We start from the raw sequence: 15,336 nt of genomic DNA, 5'->3' as shown, positions 1-15,336 counted from the left end.
GACAACACCGCCGTCCTGCAGCAGGCCCGATGATCCACAAGTGCGAGGGCTGTGTGCACGCGCTGCCAGCCACCGCTGGCGTGGTGTGTCGCATCCACGCAAGGCGGCATGAGGAGGTCAGCGGAGCAACGGTGAGGCGCGGAGAGGGCAGGAGGGGATCCATGCGAATCGACCGCCCCCCCCCCCCACACACACACACATGCACACGACATGCGTGCGAACCATGTGCGGCATCTCCCACCTCCGACCGTGTGGGCTGGCGCTTCGCCGATGCGGGAAGCACGACGAGAGCACCCTGAACTCGCGCCATCGAGTCCTGCAGACGGGAGTGTGGAGAGTCACTGCGCGATCTTGTGGAATGCCGCGGCTTGAGGCGACGGCGATTGCGCAACACGACACACGCGCACAGGTTGGGTGTAGAGGGTCTCAGCGGGCCCTGGCCTGCAGCTGGCCAACGTCCTGCTTGAGGTCATCCGGCATGCACGTGGACCAGCCCCCCACCCGCCTATCACCCGCACCGCAGAGGCCGCTGCTTCCGCCCTCGAGTAGGGGCCCTGGGCACGGCCCGCTGTGGTCAAGGCACGCTGCCCACCGCCGGGACCGCCTGTCGGATGCTGATCGCACAGCACGCATGCGGGGGAGGAACGGGCAAAGGCCACGAAGAGCTCGCTAGACGTACCTTCCCCCCCCCCCGATTCGACGGCAGGACGGCTTTGCCCTCGCATGACCCGGACGCAGCCGTGGAGGGGGGGCGGGGGGGCTGCAGCGGAGGCGGGTGAGCAGTGGCTGCATCTGCGTCTGTGCTGCGGACATGTGTTCGTGGGTGGGATCGGGGCACGCCGTAGCAGCACCAGCAGCAAAGTCCTTCGTCGCTACTGTAACTCGTGGTCCGCCAGACCGTCGACGTACTCGTCCATGATCGAGCCGACCTCTGCCATCACCTCGCTCCAGCACTCTTCTATCAAGGCCGCCGTCAGCCGCTGAGCAAACACGAACTGTGAGATGGAGCTGGTGTTCCACAACCGCTCGTTGTAGGCGATGTACTGAAAGTTGTTCATGCGATACGCACACAGCCTCTGCACTATCGCCTCCGGCACCTCGCCGCGGGCACGCGGAGGGCGTGCTGGATGCTGCACCGTGACTGTCGTCGGAGACGAAGGCTGCAGCAAAGGTGTGCCACGTCCAAGAGGCGACGCTCCGCGTGCACGGTCACCGGTGGCCCCGTCGCTGCCCTCTGCAGCCGCGTCGTTTGCGTTATCCAGTCCAAGCCGCACCATATCCGCGTCCAGCTGCGTCAGCTGGTGCTGCAGCTGCGTGTAGAGAAGCATCTCATCCTCTGCTTCGGCGCTGAGCGCATACAGCTGCACATCCACATCGCCTGTGGCGCCGTCGCTGACGAGGTCCGCCCCGATTGTCGTGTCCACGCTGCCGGCGTAGCCCGCTGCCTTCGCGGTTTCCTCTGCGAGGCCCTCGGAGGCCACCTCGAACGAGGAGCTGTGCGAACTCGCCTCGTCACTGGCGGGAACCGTACCGGCGTTCTGAGAAGACCGAGACGCCGCTGGAAAGCTGCCTGGTTGCCTTGCCGCTTCGCGGCTCGTGACGTGGGTGTCCTTGTACACTTGACGCAGCAACTGTTGATGGTCGAGAAGCATGTGATCGATGGCGGAGGAGAGTTCCTCGAACGATTTTTTAGTGGCGGCACTGACCTGGTAACCCGTCAATGAGTCCGTGAAAGCAAAGTCGCCGGAGTGCGGCATCGAACCCAGCGGAGATGCAGCTGTGCGAAACACTGTTAATGGTGTCACGCCCTTCGGCATATTATAGTCAGCAGCAACACCTGCACCGCCGGCCGTACCGGCCTGTACTGTGACGGTGTGCGGCCTCGGCGACCGAGGAACGCCGCCGCCGAAGCCGGACACAGCCGGTGGAGTACGCGTGCCGGAGGGGTGCAGCTGCTGCAGCGGCGGCATCGCTGCCGCGTAGCTGTTGTGGGCGCTACCGCCGCGGCTGCCGATGGTGGGACTTGGATGGAAAGAACCAGAGCCCGACAGAAGCGCTGAAGCATGCCGCACCGCCTCGAGTGGCACGCGCGCGCCCTCCACGGCACCCTTTGGCTTTGCCTTTGGTGCCAGGCCGCGGGCGGCGCGTGGCGATTTGAGGACCTGCGATGTTGACGTGCTGCCGCTGTTGCCTGCAGCAGCTCGCGGAGTTTCGCTGTCCGCGAAAACTATCCGTCCACTCGTGCTGCTGCTTCTCTGGCCGGCGTCCACCAACACAAAGCCGTCACCGCCACTGGGGCGGGATTGAGGGAGATGCAGCTCGAGTACCGTAGGAGCGTCGCCAGCGGCCGCACCGCTGCCTCCGCCCCTGGGCAGCGCCACTGTAGGAGCCGTGGCGGCAAACGATTGGATGTCGTCGCCGGTGAAGGGCGACTTAACGACGCCGTCATCTGACATGAACACTGCAGGCGCCGTCGGCGATTTGCGCACAAACTCCACCGCGGTGGACTGATCCTCGTGCCTTTCGCCGTCGGTAGGCGAGGCAGCGGCGGCATCTCCCTGGCCAAGTGATGCGAAGTTCCTGCTGCGCATCCGCGCTGGGCTCTCCAACGGCGATGACGAGGCGCCAGTCGACCGAAAGCGCAGCGGCGGTGGAGTAAAGGCGACCTCGTGCGGGTCGCCGTCGGTCGACACATTGCACTGTGAATGCACCGGATCAGTAGGGCTGGGAAGGGTAGCTTCGTAGTCGTCAAGCTCACCGGCGGGCTTTTCACCAGGGCGCACATCGCTTGCGCCGGCTGCCGCCCAGTGCCGGGGGGAGGCAGAGGGTTGCAGCGGTGCGTAGTAGTGCGCACGCAAGTCCTTGTGGTGGTAGGCATATGCGTTGAGAGAGGGGCGCCGCTGCATTGTCGCAGGAGCAGCAGACGTGAAAACGCCACCATCACGCCCTCCGTAGGTGTCGCCGCCATACCGGCCCCGTCGATCGTGCTCTGCAATTTCAGATGCGTTGCGATCGGCAGCGTCGCGCCACGACCGGGCATCGTCATCACCGCGTCGGCCGTGTGCCGGCGGCACCGCCTCGTCGCAGAGCAGAACCTCCTCCACAAGCGCGCCGGGTCTCTGGCGTGGCTCCGCGAGTCGAGAAAAGAACGTCTCGCGCTCAGAACGGCTGCGGTGCAGAACGCGATGGGTGCGCCGAACAACGTACCGGCGTCGCTTCGTCGTCAAACGCGCGGCTGCGTCGGCTTCTTCCGCGGCGTTTTGCCGGGTAGACGTGTACGAACGGCGGATCGAGTCGGCCGCGCTGCTGTACTCCTCGATGCCGCTGTTCCACCGCGCTGCTGCGATGCGAGCATCAAAGCCAGAGGCAGGTCGACCAAACTGCATACGAGGCAGGGAGATCGGACGTCCACTGACGGGCGAAGAGACGCGGCGGGTAGAGGGTGATGCACGGGGTCTGCTCTGCTCAAATCGGTACATCGGTGCGCCTTCTTGGCCGAGTACCTTCGGGTCAATACTGGCATCGCCGTCGTCGCCCTCCGCTCCACTCCACGCCCACCGCGTCAGCATGCCTTTGCGCGAAAGCCCCTCCAGCCCGACTGTGTCCAGCATCTCGCTCACATCACGGTGGGCAACCCGTTGGACGAGGTTCAGTAACTTGAAGCGCTGCACAAGCACGTTGAATTCGCCGGTCGAGGGGTACGCCAGGGGTGGAGAGGACATCGCCAAAGTTACAATTCACCTTTTCCTGTGTGTGTGTGTGTGTGTGTGTGTGTGTGTGATGCCAGCGCAGCTGAAGCTTGCCAGCGTGTGTTCGGTAAACGAGCGGGCGGGTGGCCGAGTACTCAGTGAAACGAGTAGAGCAACACACGGTTGGGACGGCGTGGGTGCTATCAGAAACGTAAATACAAGACAGGCGTCGGCGCGCACGCCACTTCTCCGCCGTGATGCGCCACGAGATGGCTGCGTCTCTTCTTCTGTGGTGCGTGTATCGGCTACGCCGTCACACCCCGGTACTCTCACTTGGGCCGCACAAAAATACGCAAAACGCCACACACAACGAACACAGCGAGAGCAAAAAGAAAAATAAACCAAAAAGAAGACACGGTGACGGGTGGTGCAGCCGACGGCGTGAGAGAGTGGCAGAGAGAGAGAGAGAGGGGGGGGGCAAGAGATGCAGAAAAGACTTCGAGAAGAGCGAAGGATGGCAAAGTCGTCGAGGAAGCAAGCCTCGACGACGAGGCTTCAGTGCGAAAGCGAGCGCCTGCCTGCCTTGTCAATGACGCAACGGGTGCGGGCGCGCACACACGAAGACTTTCGCGCGCATGTGAGCCTCCGCAAGGTTCATCTGAGCCGCCCATACAAAGGTGTGCCCCCGCGGCGGTTCACGCTGCCTCTGCAAGTTCGGTGAACGCGTTCTTTGTGCGTCGGTTGTGCTGGGGCGGATCTTCACTTGTTTCTGCTTTAACGGTGTCCATTTAGAGGCGAACAGGAAACAGAGAGAAAAAGACCGAGAAACAAGCGGGGAGACACGAGCAACCACCACCACAACAACGAGCTCGATGGAACGGCGACGATGGCGACGGAGACTCGCCCACCCACCCCCCTCTCCTTTGCAGAGGAGTCATACAGGCACGCGGGCCTGTGTGCGTGTGGGGAGGGCGAGAGGACATGGGAGAGGGCAGGCCGGAAGCGGCAAAACGCTCCCTTGCGACGCCGAAGGAGGGGAGGAGCGGAGGAGAGCGAGAGGGCAAGAGAGACGCAGATCGGCGCACACAGAGGTGTCGCGCCTTCCGACGCACACGCCCTCGCCCTCTCTTAGATTAACAATACGGCATTAAGCGGCCTCTTCCCCCCCCCTCCCCCACCCCATTGCTCCTCTTTGCACGCATGCATGCGCGTCATTGTATCGTGCTGCCGCATGCTGCTGCTCCGTGTGTGAGCTGGTCATGCCTCGAAACCTTCTCTGCGGTTCAGACGGGCATACACACGCGTACGCATGCCGGATGAGAGGGGAGGGGAGGGTGGGGGAGGTCGACGCTAGGCGCACACTGACATCCGAGCAGCACACATGTGTACCGGCATTGGTGTGCGCATCGCTCCCTCTAGCTCGTCCACACACAGCTACCCCCTCCCTCCCATCCTTTTTCGGTTGATCCTGTCACAGCTGCTTAGATACCACGGCCACCGCGACCACCACGGCCGCCACGGTTGCCGCCGCGGCCGCGCGGGATGATCTCCTCTTCCTCTTCTTCCTCCTCTTCATCCTCTTCGTCCTCCTCGTCGACATCGCTGAAGCCGTTAGGGGCCTCGCCGGTGTAGTAGCGCACAGCATTTGGCACGATGCACGTATGCAGCACCTCAAGCATGCTTATGCGCTGCTCCTCGTCGTCCTCCTCGCCGTCCTTCTCGGCGTCGTCATCGCCGACGGCTTCGGTCTTCTTCTTGAACAGCCAGAAGAATGAGAGCTGCGGCACGTCACGCGTGGTGGTACGCACCTGCCCCGTGCGCTTCGCCCGCTGCTTCTTCGTGACGGTGTGTATCATGACGTTCTTGCCCGGCTTCCACGTGATGGGCGACACCGTCAGCTCTGACTTGTCATCCTTGATGCTGACCGTGGCGGTGATGGTCTCCTCCTCGAAGAAGTCGTTCGGCGAGAAGGTGAAAATCACCTGGAAGCTACCGTATTCCCCCTCCGCGACAGAAGACCGGATATCGACGAGGTGTTTCAGAACATCCTCGTCGTGCGGCTCAATCGTGCTGTCGATCACGGCGTGGTGACGCAGCACGCGCAGCCAGAACCCCTCCAGGCCGAACGCGTCGGCGGCCTTGGCGGCCTCGTCCGTCTCGTCCACTTCCACTGAAATCACATTGACGTGCTCCTCTGGCATGCCCTTCTTCACCTCCTCATCGGAGACCGCGGCCCCCGTGACGATTTCCTTGCGGCGTTGCAACAGTGGCTCGAAGAGGGCGTCGTAGCGGCGCAGAATGTCCATCTCCTTCGCCTTGTACGCCTTCTGCTGCGCGGAGAGGTCCTTGTCGTAGGCGGAGAGAACCTGCGCCCGCTGACGGATCTTCTCCGGCAGGCTTGCCATGAAATTCTTCGAGAAGTCGGGGTCGAGGTACTTCTGGAAGTCCAGCATGTTGCCCATCTCCATCATGTCACCCTCGTCATCTTCATCCGGGATCACCACGGGTGCATCACGCTGGTTCTTCGGCGGCATATCTGGAGCGCAGATGCAAGGGTTGATGTGTTGGGGAGGGATGCGCGACTGGGCGGACTGTAGCGCGGTATACCTCGCTTCGATTTTCCTTTTTCGCTGTTTTCCTCTGCGTGCAAAAGCGTGTATGCGCTTACGTGGCTCGCGGTGTGGCTCGCGCAGGACGCCGAGCCAGACGGTTGGAAATGCCAAGAGAGAGAGAGAGAGAGAGAGAGAGGAGGGAAGGAGGGAGGGGGTGGAGAGAGAGGAGGGAGGCCTGGGAGCAAAGGTGAAGAGCACACAGACGGAACGAGGCGGGGGTCGAGACGCAGCGGCGGCGGATCGAGGGTGGAGACACAGCTCGTGGAGCTGTGCGATGGTCGTACGTGCATGCGCGTGTTCGCAGTTGTATGTGAGGGGGAAGAGAAGTGATACAGAGGAAGGGAAGGACGAGGTGAGCAGGGCGAAAGAGGAGACGCCCGGACAGGACCGGAGAGCATCCGTATGCGAGAGACGAAGAGAACACCAAAACATAGACTGGCAACGTGATGGGCGCGAGGGGGGGGGAGAGATACGGAGAGCGGCTGCTGCAGCATTCGCTGCCACTCCACGCCCGCCGACGCAAGAGCACACGGATCTCGCCAGAGAGCCGGGAAGCGAGAGAGAGAGAGAAAGAGGGGGTCGTTCGCTGCGCTTCGCTGCCGCGTCGAGAGAGCACGAGCGTTACGGGGGCGGATGAGCCGCACCAAGCGCACACACGGATGCCCGTATGCACGTGGACAAATCACATGCGGCGCAGTCCGTGTCAGGCAACCGCACGCACCTCGACGGCGGCCAGCAGCGCTGCGGTTACAATGTCGAATGCCGTCGTATTGCCAGCGCACGCGACGGCGGCCACGTCCAGACAGCTCCATCCATAGCGATTGAGCAAACCAACAGGGCAACCAAAGTGCACGAGCAGCCCGTTCAAGGAGCAGAGGAGCTGCAGTAACGACATCGCCGGCGCTGGTGAGTCAGAGGGGCGAGCATCACGTGTGCTAGCTGGACCGACAAGGTCAAGCTGCGACATGGCAACGTGCAAGGCGGTACCACCCTCCTCATCTCTCAGCTGAGCTAAGCGCGGCTGGCGGCTCAGAAGCTGCTTCACGCCAGCGACGTCGAGTTTCTCCACCAGGTAAAAGAACGCCGTGAGAGCCGACGGCACAGCGCGGACAACGGTGCGACGGGCCGCGGTAGAACCCGGTTTAGTAGCCGCTTCACTCTGGCTCTGCACTGCGGCGTGTGGAGGCACCGGCGCCGGTGCGGCTGCATCGACCACCGTCGACAGCAGCGGCCCTGTATGCGGAAAGGACAAGAGACCTGATGAGTGTGTACCGCACACCGAAAAGCGAAGTTCACAGTAGCTGGCCTCGCCGTGCTCTGCAGCAGCAGCACTGGCCGTGGCAACGCGTGAGTGGTGCGTTTCGTAGTAGGACATAATGCCGCGCAGCAGTGCCTCTCTCGCTGAATCATCACTCGCAAAATTGAAGGGGACTTCGATGTCGAAGAGGGTGTGAGCCACGCGCGCCACCGCCGCGAGAGACGGCAGCATCAGCAGTCCGCGGCCACACGTGGGCTGCGGGGCCGCAACGCCGTTGCACCTGCGCTGTGCCGTCAGCGTTGCCATGCACTGACGCCAGTGACTCAGCTGAGATGCAACGGGAGTCGTCTGAGCTGCCGCATGGCCGTGGCGTAGCTGCAGCACGGCAGACACGCTCACCAGGTTCCTGAGCGTCGCGCGGCAGGCCTCGCCCTGGCCCGTCCTAAACTGCAGGACGGCAAGCAAGCGGTACTCGCGAAGATGTCGCAGCATGTCAGCACAATCCTCCACACGCAAGGCTTTGCTGACCGAGGCGACGACCTGATGCGCCATGCGGTAGTCCCTCGCTTCCCACGCCAACACCAAGGAGGCGTACTCCATCGCGCGACGGTGAGCCACTAGCCGCGTCAGCGGGGGCAGCAGCAAAGTTGTCGCGGTAGCAATGGGCAACGATGCGCCACTGCACTCCATGCTCTCGCGGTCGATGGAGGTGCGGGTGGCCGCTGTCGGTGATGTGGCTGCACTAGGGATGACACTGGCATCACTTACGGGTTCTAGAAGCTCCTCGGCGAACCACGCACGGACTTCGGCCTTGAGGAGGTCGAAGCGGCTTGTCACGAAGTCCTCAACAGTGCCCGTCGATGTCGAAGACGACGACCCTGGAGTAAAGGCCGCGCGCCACGCGTCCGCAACATTGCCGCCGAAGCTGTTGTAGACGCACGGCCCACGCCAGCTGTCCCAGTACGAGGAAGGGTGGGTGCCGGTTGTGTCTTGCGCTGCAGCGGCCTCGGCGCCGGCCGACACGGCGCTTTGCCGCAAGAGCGCATCGTACACGTCCTCGGAAGAAATCGTGACAACGTGGTCCAGCACGTACACATCGACACCCGCCTGTCGGACTGGGGCCCCGGAGCCCAAGTCGTGAGCCGCTGGTGTCGCTCTTGTCGGAGGAATGCACTCCGGGAGTGCCAGAAGCACCTCCCGCGGGTCCACGTGGTCGCGCAAGAAGCGAATGGCCTCGGCAACTTCTCCGCGGTGAAGTGCGGCAAAGCCGGCCATGCAGTGCAGGTCAGACTCGACGGCGCGCAGTGCGTCGTCTGCGTCGGTGGCAGCTGCGGCGTTGCGCGCCACCGCCGCAGCGCGCCGACGATGGAACGCCAAGAGCTGGAATGCGGCTTCGCTGTTACCGCCTGCCACCATCTCGGCTAGTTGCACGCGCAGCGGGTTCAGCTGCAGCATCCACACCGTCCGGTCGCTCGCCACAAAAACAGATGTGCCCTGTCCGCGCAGCGCGCCGTAGCGAATGCCTGGCAGCGGGACGCGCTGATTCCTAGAGGTGGCACCAACGCCTGCGCCGTACTCGAGGAGGGAGACGACGTCGCAGTGGTGCGCCGTAAAGAGAAAGATGTGAGGAAAGCGAGCCAGCACGAACTCAACGGCGGTGTCTGCCTGGAAGACGTCGCCCATGACGAGATCGTCGTCTTTGCTGCGCAAGGCAGCGCCTCGGGCAGCCGCAGAGGTCGTCTCGGAGGCGATTGCGGCGCCCCTTGCGGTACCGGCGCGCAGCAAGATGGGGTTCGCTCCCGCTGCAGCAGCAGTGCTTGTCTTCCAACCTGCATTGCCGTCCTGCACGCACCCCGCCATCGCAGCAGCTGACGGCACGCCAACCTCCATGACGGTGTTCGGGGCCTGCGTCCGAACCAGAAAGGTGTTGTGGTCGCTCCCGACGGAGAGCAGAGGCGGGCGGGTGCCGTCGAGGCGAAGTACACACCACGTAGAGCCCCCGATGAGAGACAGCAAGCTCACTTCGCGACGCATCCCGACGCACACGCTCAGTCCAGCCTCCACACTACCGGCGAGCAGGGGCACACCGTCGCTAGTGAGAGCGCCGACAGGCCCGGCGAAAGGGAGAGCAGCTCCGCGGCGCATCGCGGGGACAGGGCTACACATGAGTACGCACTGCGCCCGTTCCGGCAGCACGTAGTGCTGGCGCAGCACGACACGCGGCGGTGGGGAGGACCTGGCGGTGGCAGTGCTGAGGGCGGCACTGCCGCCGAGACCACCATCTTCGGTGGGCTCATTCGCGGATGGCCGCACACTGCTCACCGCGCCAGACGCCGACGTCGATACGCGGTCAACCACGTACACAGCAAGCTGTTTCTTCTGCTTCTCTGCCACGCACACCACGTGCGCCTTACCCCCTGAGGAAGAAGACGACGAGCAGAAAAGGGGAGCGGCACCACCCCTGCCGTCACGGCTGTGATGGTGAGCGTTCCCGTGGTGCTGAAGATTGCCACCATTGCTAATGGTGCTGTCCAGCGGGCTCGCGGCTGGCGTGGTCACCAACGTGCTCTGGAGGGTGCGCGCGGAGGAGCTGCCGTAGCTGCATTCGCTCGGCGTGCGGAGGTGCGAGGTGGTGCGGCTGTGCTGGTTGACACTGTCGTCGTTTCCCACCGTCAAGCGGCTTGTGCGCCTACGGGTATGCCTCGAAGGGAAAGCACCGGTCATTGGCACCACACTGCTGTCGCCGCCCACGCCGCCAGTGGCTCCGGAGCCAACCACCGACAGTGGCGGTGCAACAGAAAAGGAGGAGACCTCCGTTGCGATGGTGCTCAGCATTGCGTACGTGTCTGCGTGGAGGAGCTGCAGGCGACTGCCACAGAGGACAAAAAGGAGATTCTGGCTGCGACTGTGCTGCAGTTGCTGAACCGCGGCACCGGAGGCGGAGACGGCGCACCGGCGCGTAACCGTCGTGAAGACGGCACTCTCGTCTGTGGAGACGGAGGCTGGGGCAGCAACACCAGCTTCCCCTGACGTAACTGTAGCGCCGATTGTAGTCGCCTCTTCTGGTGCGACTGAAACGCTTGCCGCAGTCCGAGATCGAGTCGACTGCAAGGATGAGATGGAAAGACGTATCAGCTGCCCGCAGCTGGTGCCCACGTGCGCGTTGGTGCCATAGCTGTCAAGCGCGGTTATCTTACCGTCTGTCTCATCGAGCTCGAAGAGCCTCAACAGTCTGCGCACAGCCGGCATACGTCACACGCCGTAAATATATATATGTATATATGTGTGTGTGTGTGTGTGTGTCTGCGTGTGTGATCCGGAGCGAGAGAGACCAGGGATCACGGCAGCAGGGGCGGGGATAAGGGTAGGGGATGAGGGGGAAGAAGGGGGCCGGCGAACGTGTGCAGCAAGCGACGCTAGTACGTGTGAAAGTGTGCGTGTTTCCTGCTGATGATCGGATGCGGAATTTCCCCGGAGAGAGAGGGCAGAGCCCCGCAGGAGCAGGTTCGCATGGAGAAAGAAGCGGAGATGACACAAGACCAGATGGGTGGCACAACCCTCGAAAAGGGAGCGGGCGTAAAGGGTGGGAGGTGGGGGGGGGGGGAACAAAAATGAGAGTGACACGATGATGATCCATCTTGATCTCGTTGTGGCGCTGGCGTGCGGTCGGTATGGGCTGTTATTGCCTCTGCGACACAGGCCAAGGGGCCGCAACAACAGCGACGAGCATAGCAATTCTGACCGCAAGCGTGCGCTGCTACCGGAGCGCTACACACGCTGCCTTGCCGCCCCGTGGTGGTTGACAATGCACGGCAACCCCCCGCCCACCAACGCGAGGAGCAGGTGCTAAATACCAAGCGAGTGCGCCGTTGTTTTTCGTTTGAGTGAGCTCACCCTTAGTTCCGTTCCTTTGGCCTCTTCATGGTGAGGAGCTTAGTCCTGTCGCCACTGATGGCCGCACTCGACGCACTTGAAGAACACGGTTGCCGGCTCGTCAGCAGAACGCATTTGGATCTGAATAAAGTAGGCCTTGGTACTCTGGCACGGGTTGTCTTCGTTCTGGCACGGGATCGTCGTGATCTGGCCTCCCTCTGCGGAGGTCTCTGCCTTGACTACTGGAGTGAACGCAGCGGTTGTGTGGCACGCCGCGGCGCTGGACGAAGCTGCCGCCTCCATCGCCGGATCTTCCTCAGCGTCCATGAGTTGACGGTTGTGCGCCACAAAGGAGTGCTGGATGGTGAGGATTGGCTCGCCGAACGCGTTTCTGGGGACTTGCGGACTCGCGCTGGCGACGGAGTGGACATAGCGGCACGTGGCGCACACGAGCGCGTTGCCCTCCACATGCGGCACCACGAGCAGCAGCGTAGAACAAAACGGACAGAAGAACATGTGTCCGTGTCGGTGTGTGTGCGTGTGTGTGTGTGTGTGTCTCTTTCTGCTGCCTACCACGTGCACGTCACCGATGCGCTGGGAGTGAGGGTGGGGGAGGGGGCTGGAGAGAGAGAAGGGTCAGCAAAAGAGGGGGCTCCAGCAGATGAAGGAACGCGTGGGCCGAGGGCAACGGGAGATGGATTGGACGCTGTGTCGCGCGCCTGCTCGTGTTTTTCTTGTTTGAGCCGACAGCACTTGAGTAGCGACGAGGGGTGATGAACAAATCAGACCGGTGGGAAGTGCACATGAGCCACCCTACCGACGGCGCTGCTGACGGTGGTGGCGGTGGTAGTGGTGCAAGATGTTGCAGCGAGAAGAAGTCTAGAGGACAGGAAGATGAAGAGAGAGGTGCGTGTGTAACAGGGGGGAAGAGAGGGTTGACATCAATCCTTTGCAGAAGTGGACCGAATGCGCGATGCCGCAGTGGTTACTCGACGGCGCTGTACGACACAAGGCTCGCAGAGGGTGAGCTGGCGAACGCGGCCACCAAAGGGATTGCAGTGAAGCTGTTGGCCATGTGCCTTTCTTGCCCCCCTTTGAGCCCCGGACACAACGCACAGCAGCAACCCTTGCCGTGTAACTCTCCTGCCTCCATCACCGCCGTTAGACCAAGCATAGATTTTTTTGCGGGTACTTTCCCATTCTCTCATTCCCCAGTGGCGCCACCGCCCCCCTCCCTCCCAAAGAGAGACGGAGAGGTGACGAGCCCGTTAAAGGGGCTCGGTGAGTCGGAGGGCAGTACGTCAGCCACAACAACAACAACAAAAGGGAAGGGAGCGAGAGAAGGGCGGAAGGACGGCGGGGAAAGAACTGACAAGAAAACGAGAGACAACACAGACACGCGCAAAGCCTTGCGCAGGCAGTCGCCGCCACATCGTGGGCGACCGCCACAACACATCGAATGCGCCACACAGACACACGCGGACAAAGCGATCGAGTCAGACGGGCCGGAGCAGGCGCACGTATACGGAGAGGGAGTAGCATCGGCAGAAACGCACAAAATAACAAAACGCAAGCGCCAACGACACCATTGATGCCAACCTCCCTCTGGGAATGCCTACGTGACTCACGCATGCAAATGCCGGTCATCAGGTGCGCCTGATCAACGCGCTCACAAAGCCCGTCGCACCCAGCCCCCCCCCCGCCACACACACACACACACACGCACCATCCCCCTACTTCCACATCGATCGAGCATGCGCGTGCACAGCCACAGCGTAAAAAAAGGGAAGGGGACCCCGGCACGGATGAGGGGAGACGAGAACGGGTGCGCGACTGTACACGGCATGTTTTCGCTTCTTTGCGTTTGCGTGTCAACGTGCGCGCTCTTCAGCCCCTCAGGGGCTCCTTCTCTATTTTGTGCGTGGGTGCGTGGACGTGCCTCTCCGGGAACACGGGCTGGAAACACCCGATCCGTCTCCAGCCTTACAGGCCGAGTGTCTTCATCGTCAGCTCATGGCCGTGAAACTGCTTCTCCACAAGCGCGCGCGGCGTCGGCTGCACGTTCGGGTCGTTCTCCGGTAGGCCATAGAGGTCGCAGGGGGCCAGCTCCGTGAAGTTGCCGCGGTACGCGTTGTAGAGGGTGTTGCTTGTAGGTATGGCGCCGAGGCGACGGCTGCCGAGCAGGGTCACCTCTGTCAGCGCTACCTCCGTCGCGGCGCCCAGGCCGTGCGTAGTGCGGATGTTGTGCATGCGCAGCGCCTCCTCCTGGCGTGGCGCACTGCGCTGAATGAACTCCACCGGGTGCATAAGGCGCTCCTCACGCGCCTGAGGACGCGGCAGACCGATATCACTGGTCATATCAGCAGAGGACACTGCACAATAAGGTGGGAGGAGAGGGAAAAAAAAAGAAGGCACAAGGAGGCGGCGGTGATGATGGGCGGTGGGTGCAGTGGATGAGGGACAACAGAAGAGCAGCAGCGAGTCCGACAGAGAGAGAGAGAAACAAAATAATAACCAACCGTCTAGTGCCCACAAACTTCCTTGCCAACTCTGGACGTTGCTTCGTTGGGAAGAGGGAGGGGAGTGCGCGGAGGGAGGTGTGTTGACGTGTGTGCGTGCGTGCGGATGTGGGTGTGGCGAGTGCGTCCTAAAGGTCGAAAATTCAGTTTGACAGGAAAGAAAACGACGGGGGGGGATAGACTTCTATGTGGGTATGCACCGTGTGTTGGCGAGGGTTGGGTGTGAGTGGTTGTGCGCACACATGTCAGCCGTCCGTCCGCGAATGAGACACACAAACACACAAGGCATAAGCAATGCAGAGACAGCGAGATGGAAGGAAGGAGTGAAGGATGATGGGTGAAGGACAACACAAGATGCACCGTCACCGCTTCTCGCCATGCGCTGCGCATGCACGCAGAGGTGGGGGAGAGAGAGAGACGGGAGATGGGAGCTGCGGCGGTAGGCAGAGGTCGAGAAGCATACAGGCTTTCGTCTCGCTCCAATGTCCCCTCTTCTCTTCGCCTCCGATCGCTTCGCACTGACGTGAAGGTTAACACGCCCGCGCACATTCCTAGGTGTCGCACAACAAACAAGGTAGACAAGGAGAAGACAGGATGCGAGCGCAAGGCTTCCTGTGCTCTGGTACACGCCACAATCGCCAACAAAAGCCTGTTTCATTCCACTTTGATCCTTCTTTTTGTTTTCTTCTGTTGCGTTGGCGGGTATGTCGATTAAATGCCGGCCAACGATGCTGTTGTGTATGAGCCGTTCGGGAGGAAGAGTCAAGGATGACCTGACAGTGGAGGTGGAGGAGGGCTATGCCGCCCATCGTTACAGTTCTGCACCCCTCCGCTCCTTCCCCCACAAACGCCGTTTGGCGACGAAGACGCACAGACACGGATTGGGTGTCGATCTGCGTCTAGAGAAAAGCGAACGGAGTCGCACACGTACGCGTGCGCACACCAGAGAGGGGAGGAGAGCTATAAGCCCAGAGCTCCTTCGACTGCCACCGCAGCACCCTCACACCGCCTTGCCAGAGGCAGCATGGTCACCAAGCGTGGCATCACAGTCGACACTACACCCCGAACACCCACGTCGTTTGCCTTTCACGCACTTTAGCCCTCCTCTCGCGCGATTTCAGAAGAAGTACAAGTAGAAGAAAACAATGAGGAAAAGCCCGATCGCTGCCGGTGGGCCGTACGTCTTGAGGAGGCGCATGCGGTTCATCTGCACCGTCTTCTTGTAATAGCGAGAGCTCTGATCCACGAGCTCGGCGGAGTAGTTCGTCATGGTGTCGAGCCCCTCGCCGCGCGTCATGAGGTCTTCCAGGTTCTTGCGCATAACCATGTGCACATCCGTGATCTCCTGTCGCAGCGCATCGTACTGTGGGTTGACCTGGCGACGT

The 15,336-nt window shown here is 62.0% G+C and overlaps 6 protein-coding genes across 6 annotated transcripts in view; all 6 read right to left on the bottom strand.

The window, feature by feature from the left end:
* Positions 1 to 872: 872 nt before the first annotated feature.
* Positions 873 to 3,722, bottom strand: LMJF_19_0450 (conserved hypothetical protein; the record flags this gene model as incomplete). The annotated part of the gene is made up of 1 exon (XM_001682570.1): positions 873 to 3,722. The coding sequence occupies one exon, from the start codon at positions 3,720 to 3,722 to the stop codon at positions 873 to 875; it is 2,850 nt and encodes a 949-aa protein (XP_001682622.1).
* Positions 3,723 to 5,170: 1,448 nt separating this feature from the next.
* Positions 5,171 to 6,223, bottom strand: LMJF_19_0440 (putative nucleosome assembly protein; the record flags this gene model as incomplete). Its single annotated transcript, XM_001682569.1, has 1 exon — positions 5,171 to 6,223. The coding sequence occupies one exon, from the start codon at positions 6,221 to 6,223 to the stop codon at positions 5,171 to 5,173; it is 1,053 nt and encodes a 350-aa protein (XP_001682621.1).
* Positions 6,224 to 7,004: 781 nt separating this feature from the next.
* On the bottom strand, positions 7,005 to 10,394 carry LMJF_19_0430 (conserved hypothetical protein; the record flags this gene model as incomplete). Its single annotated transcript, XM_001682568.1, has 1 exon — positions 7,005 to 10,394. One exon carries the CDS (start codon positions 10,392 to 10,394, stop codon positions 7,005 to 7,007), a length of 3,390 nt encoding a protein of 1,129 aa, XP_001682620.1.
* A 1,098-nt stretch (positions 10,395 to 11,492) lies between these two features.
* Positions 11,493 to 11,948, bottom strand: LMJF_19_0420 (putative RNA polymerase III C11 subunit; the record flags this gene model as incomplete). Its single annotated transcript, XM_001682567.1, has 1 exon — positions 11,493 to 11,948. The coding sequence occupies one exon, from the start codon at positions 11,946 to 11,948 to the stop codon at positions 11,493 to 11,495; it is 456 nt and encodes a 151-aa protein (XP_001682619.1).
* A 1,467-nt stretch (positions 11,949 to 13,415) lies between these two features.
* LMJF_19_0410 (conserved hypothetical protein) lies at positions 13,416 to 13,790 on the bottom strand (the record flags this gene model as incomplete). Its single annotated transcript, XM_001682566.1, has 1 exon — positions 13,416 to 13,790. One exon carries the CDS (start codon positions 13,788 to 13,790, stop codon positions 13,416 to 13,418), a length of 375 nt encoding a protein of 124 aa, XP_001682618.1.
* Positions 13,791 to 15,068: 1,278 nt separating this feature from the next.
* The window catches only part of LMJF_19_0400 (putative Qc-SNARE protein), a gene marked incomplete at both ends in the record, with an annotated part of 843 nt that continues 575 nt past the window's right edge, over positions 15,069 to 15,336 (bottom strand). Inside the window, one exon of the mRNA XM_001682565.1 lies at positions 15,069 to 15,336. This exon is cut by the window's right edge and continues 575 nt beyond it. Coding sequence (XP_001682617.1) covers positions 15,069 to 15,336 — 268 coding nt within the window.

This window comes from Leishmania major, chromosome 19 (assembly GCF_000002725.2).
Source record: "Leishmania major strain Friedlin complete genome, chromosome 19".
Taxonomy (NCBI): domain Eukaryota; phylum Euglenozoa; class Kinetoplastea; order Trypanosomatida; family Trypanosomatidae; genus Leishmania; species Leishmania major.
This window is presented reverse-complemented; position numbering and strand designations above follow the sequence as displayed.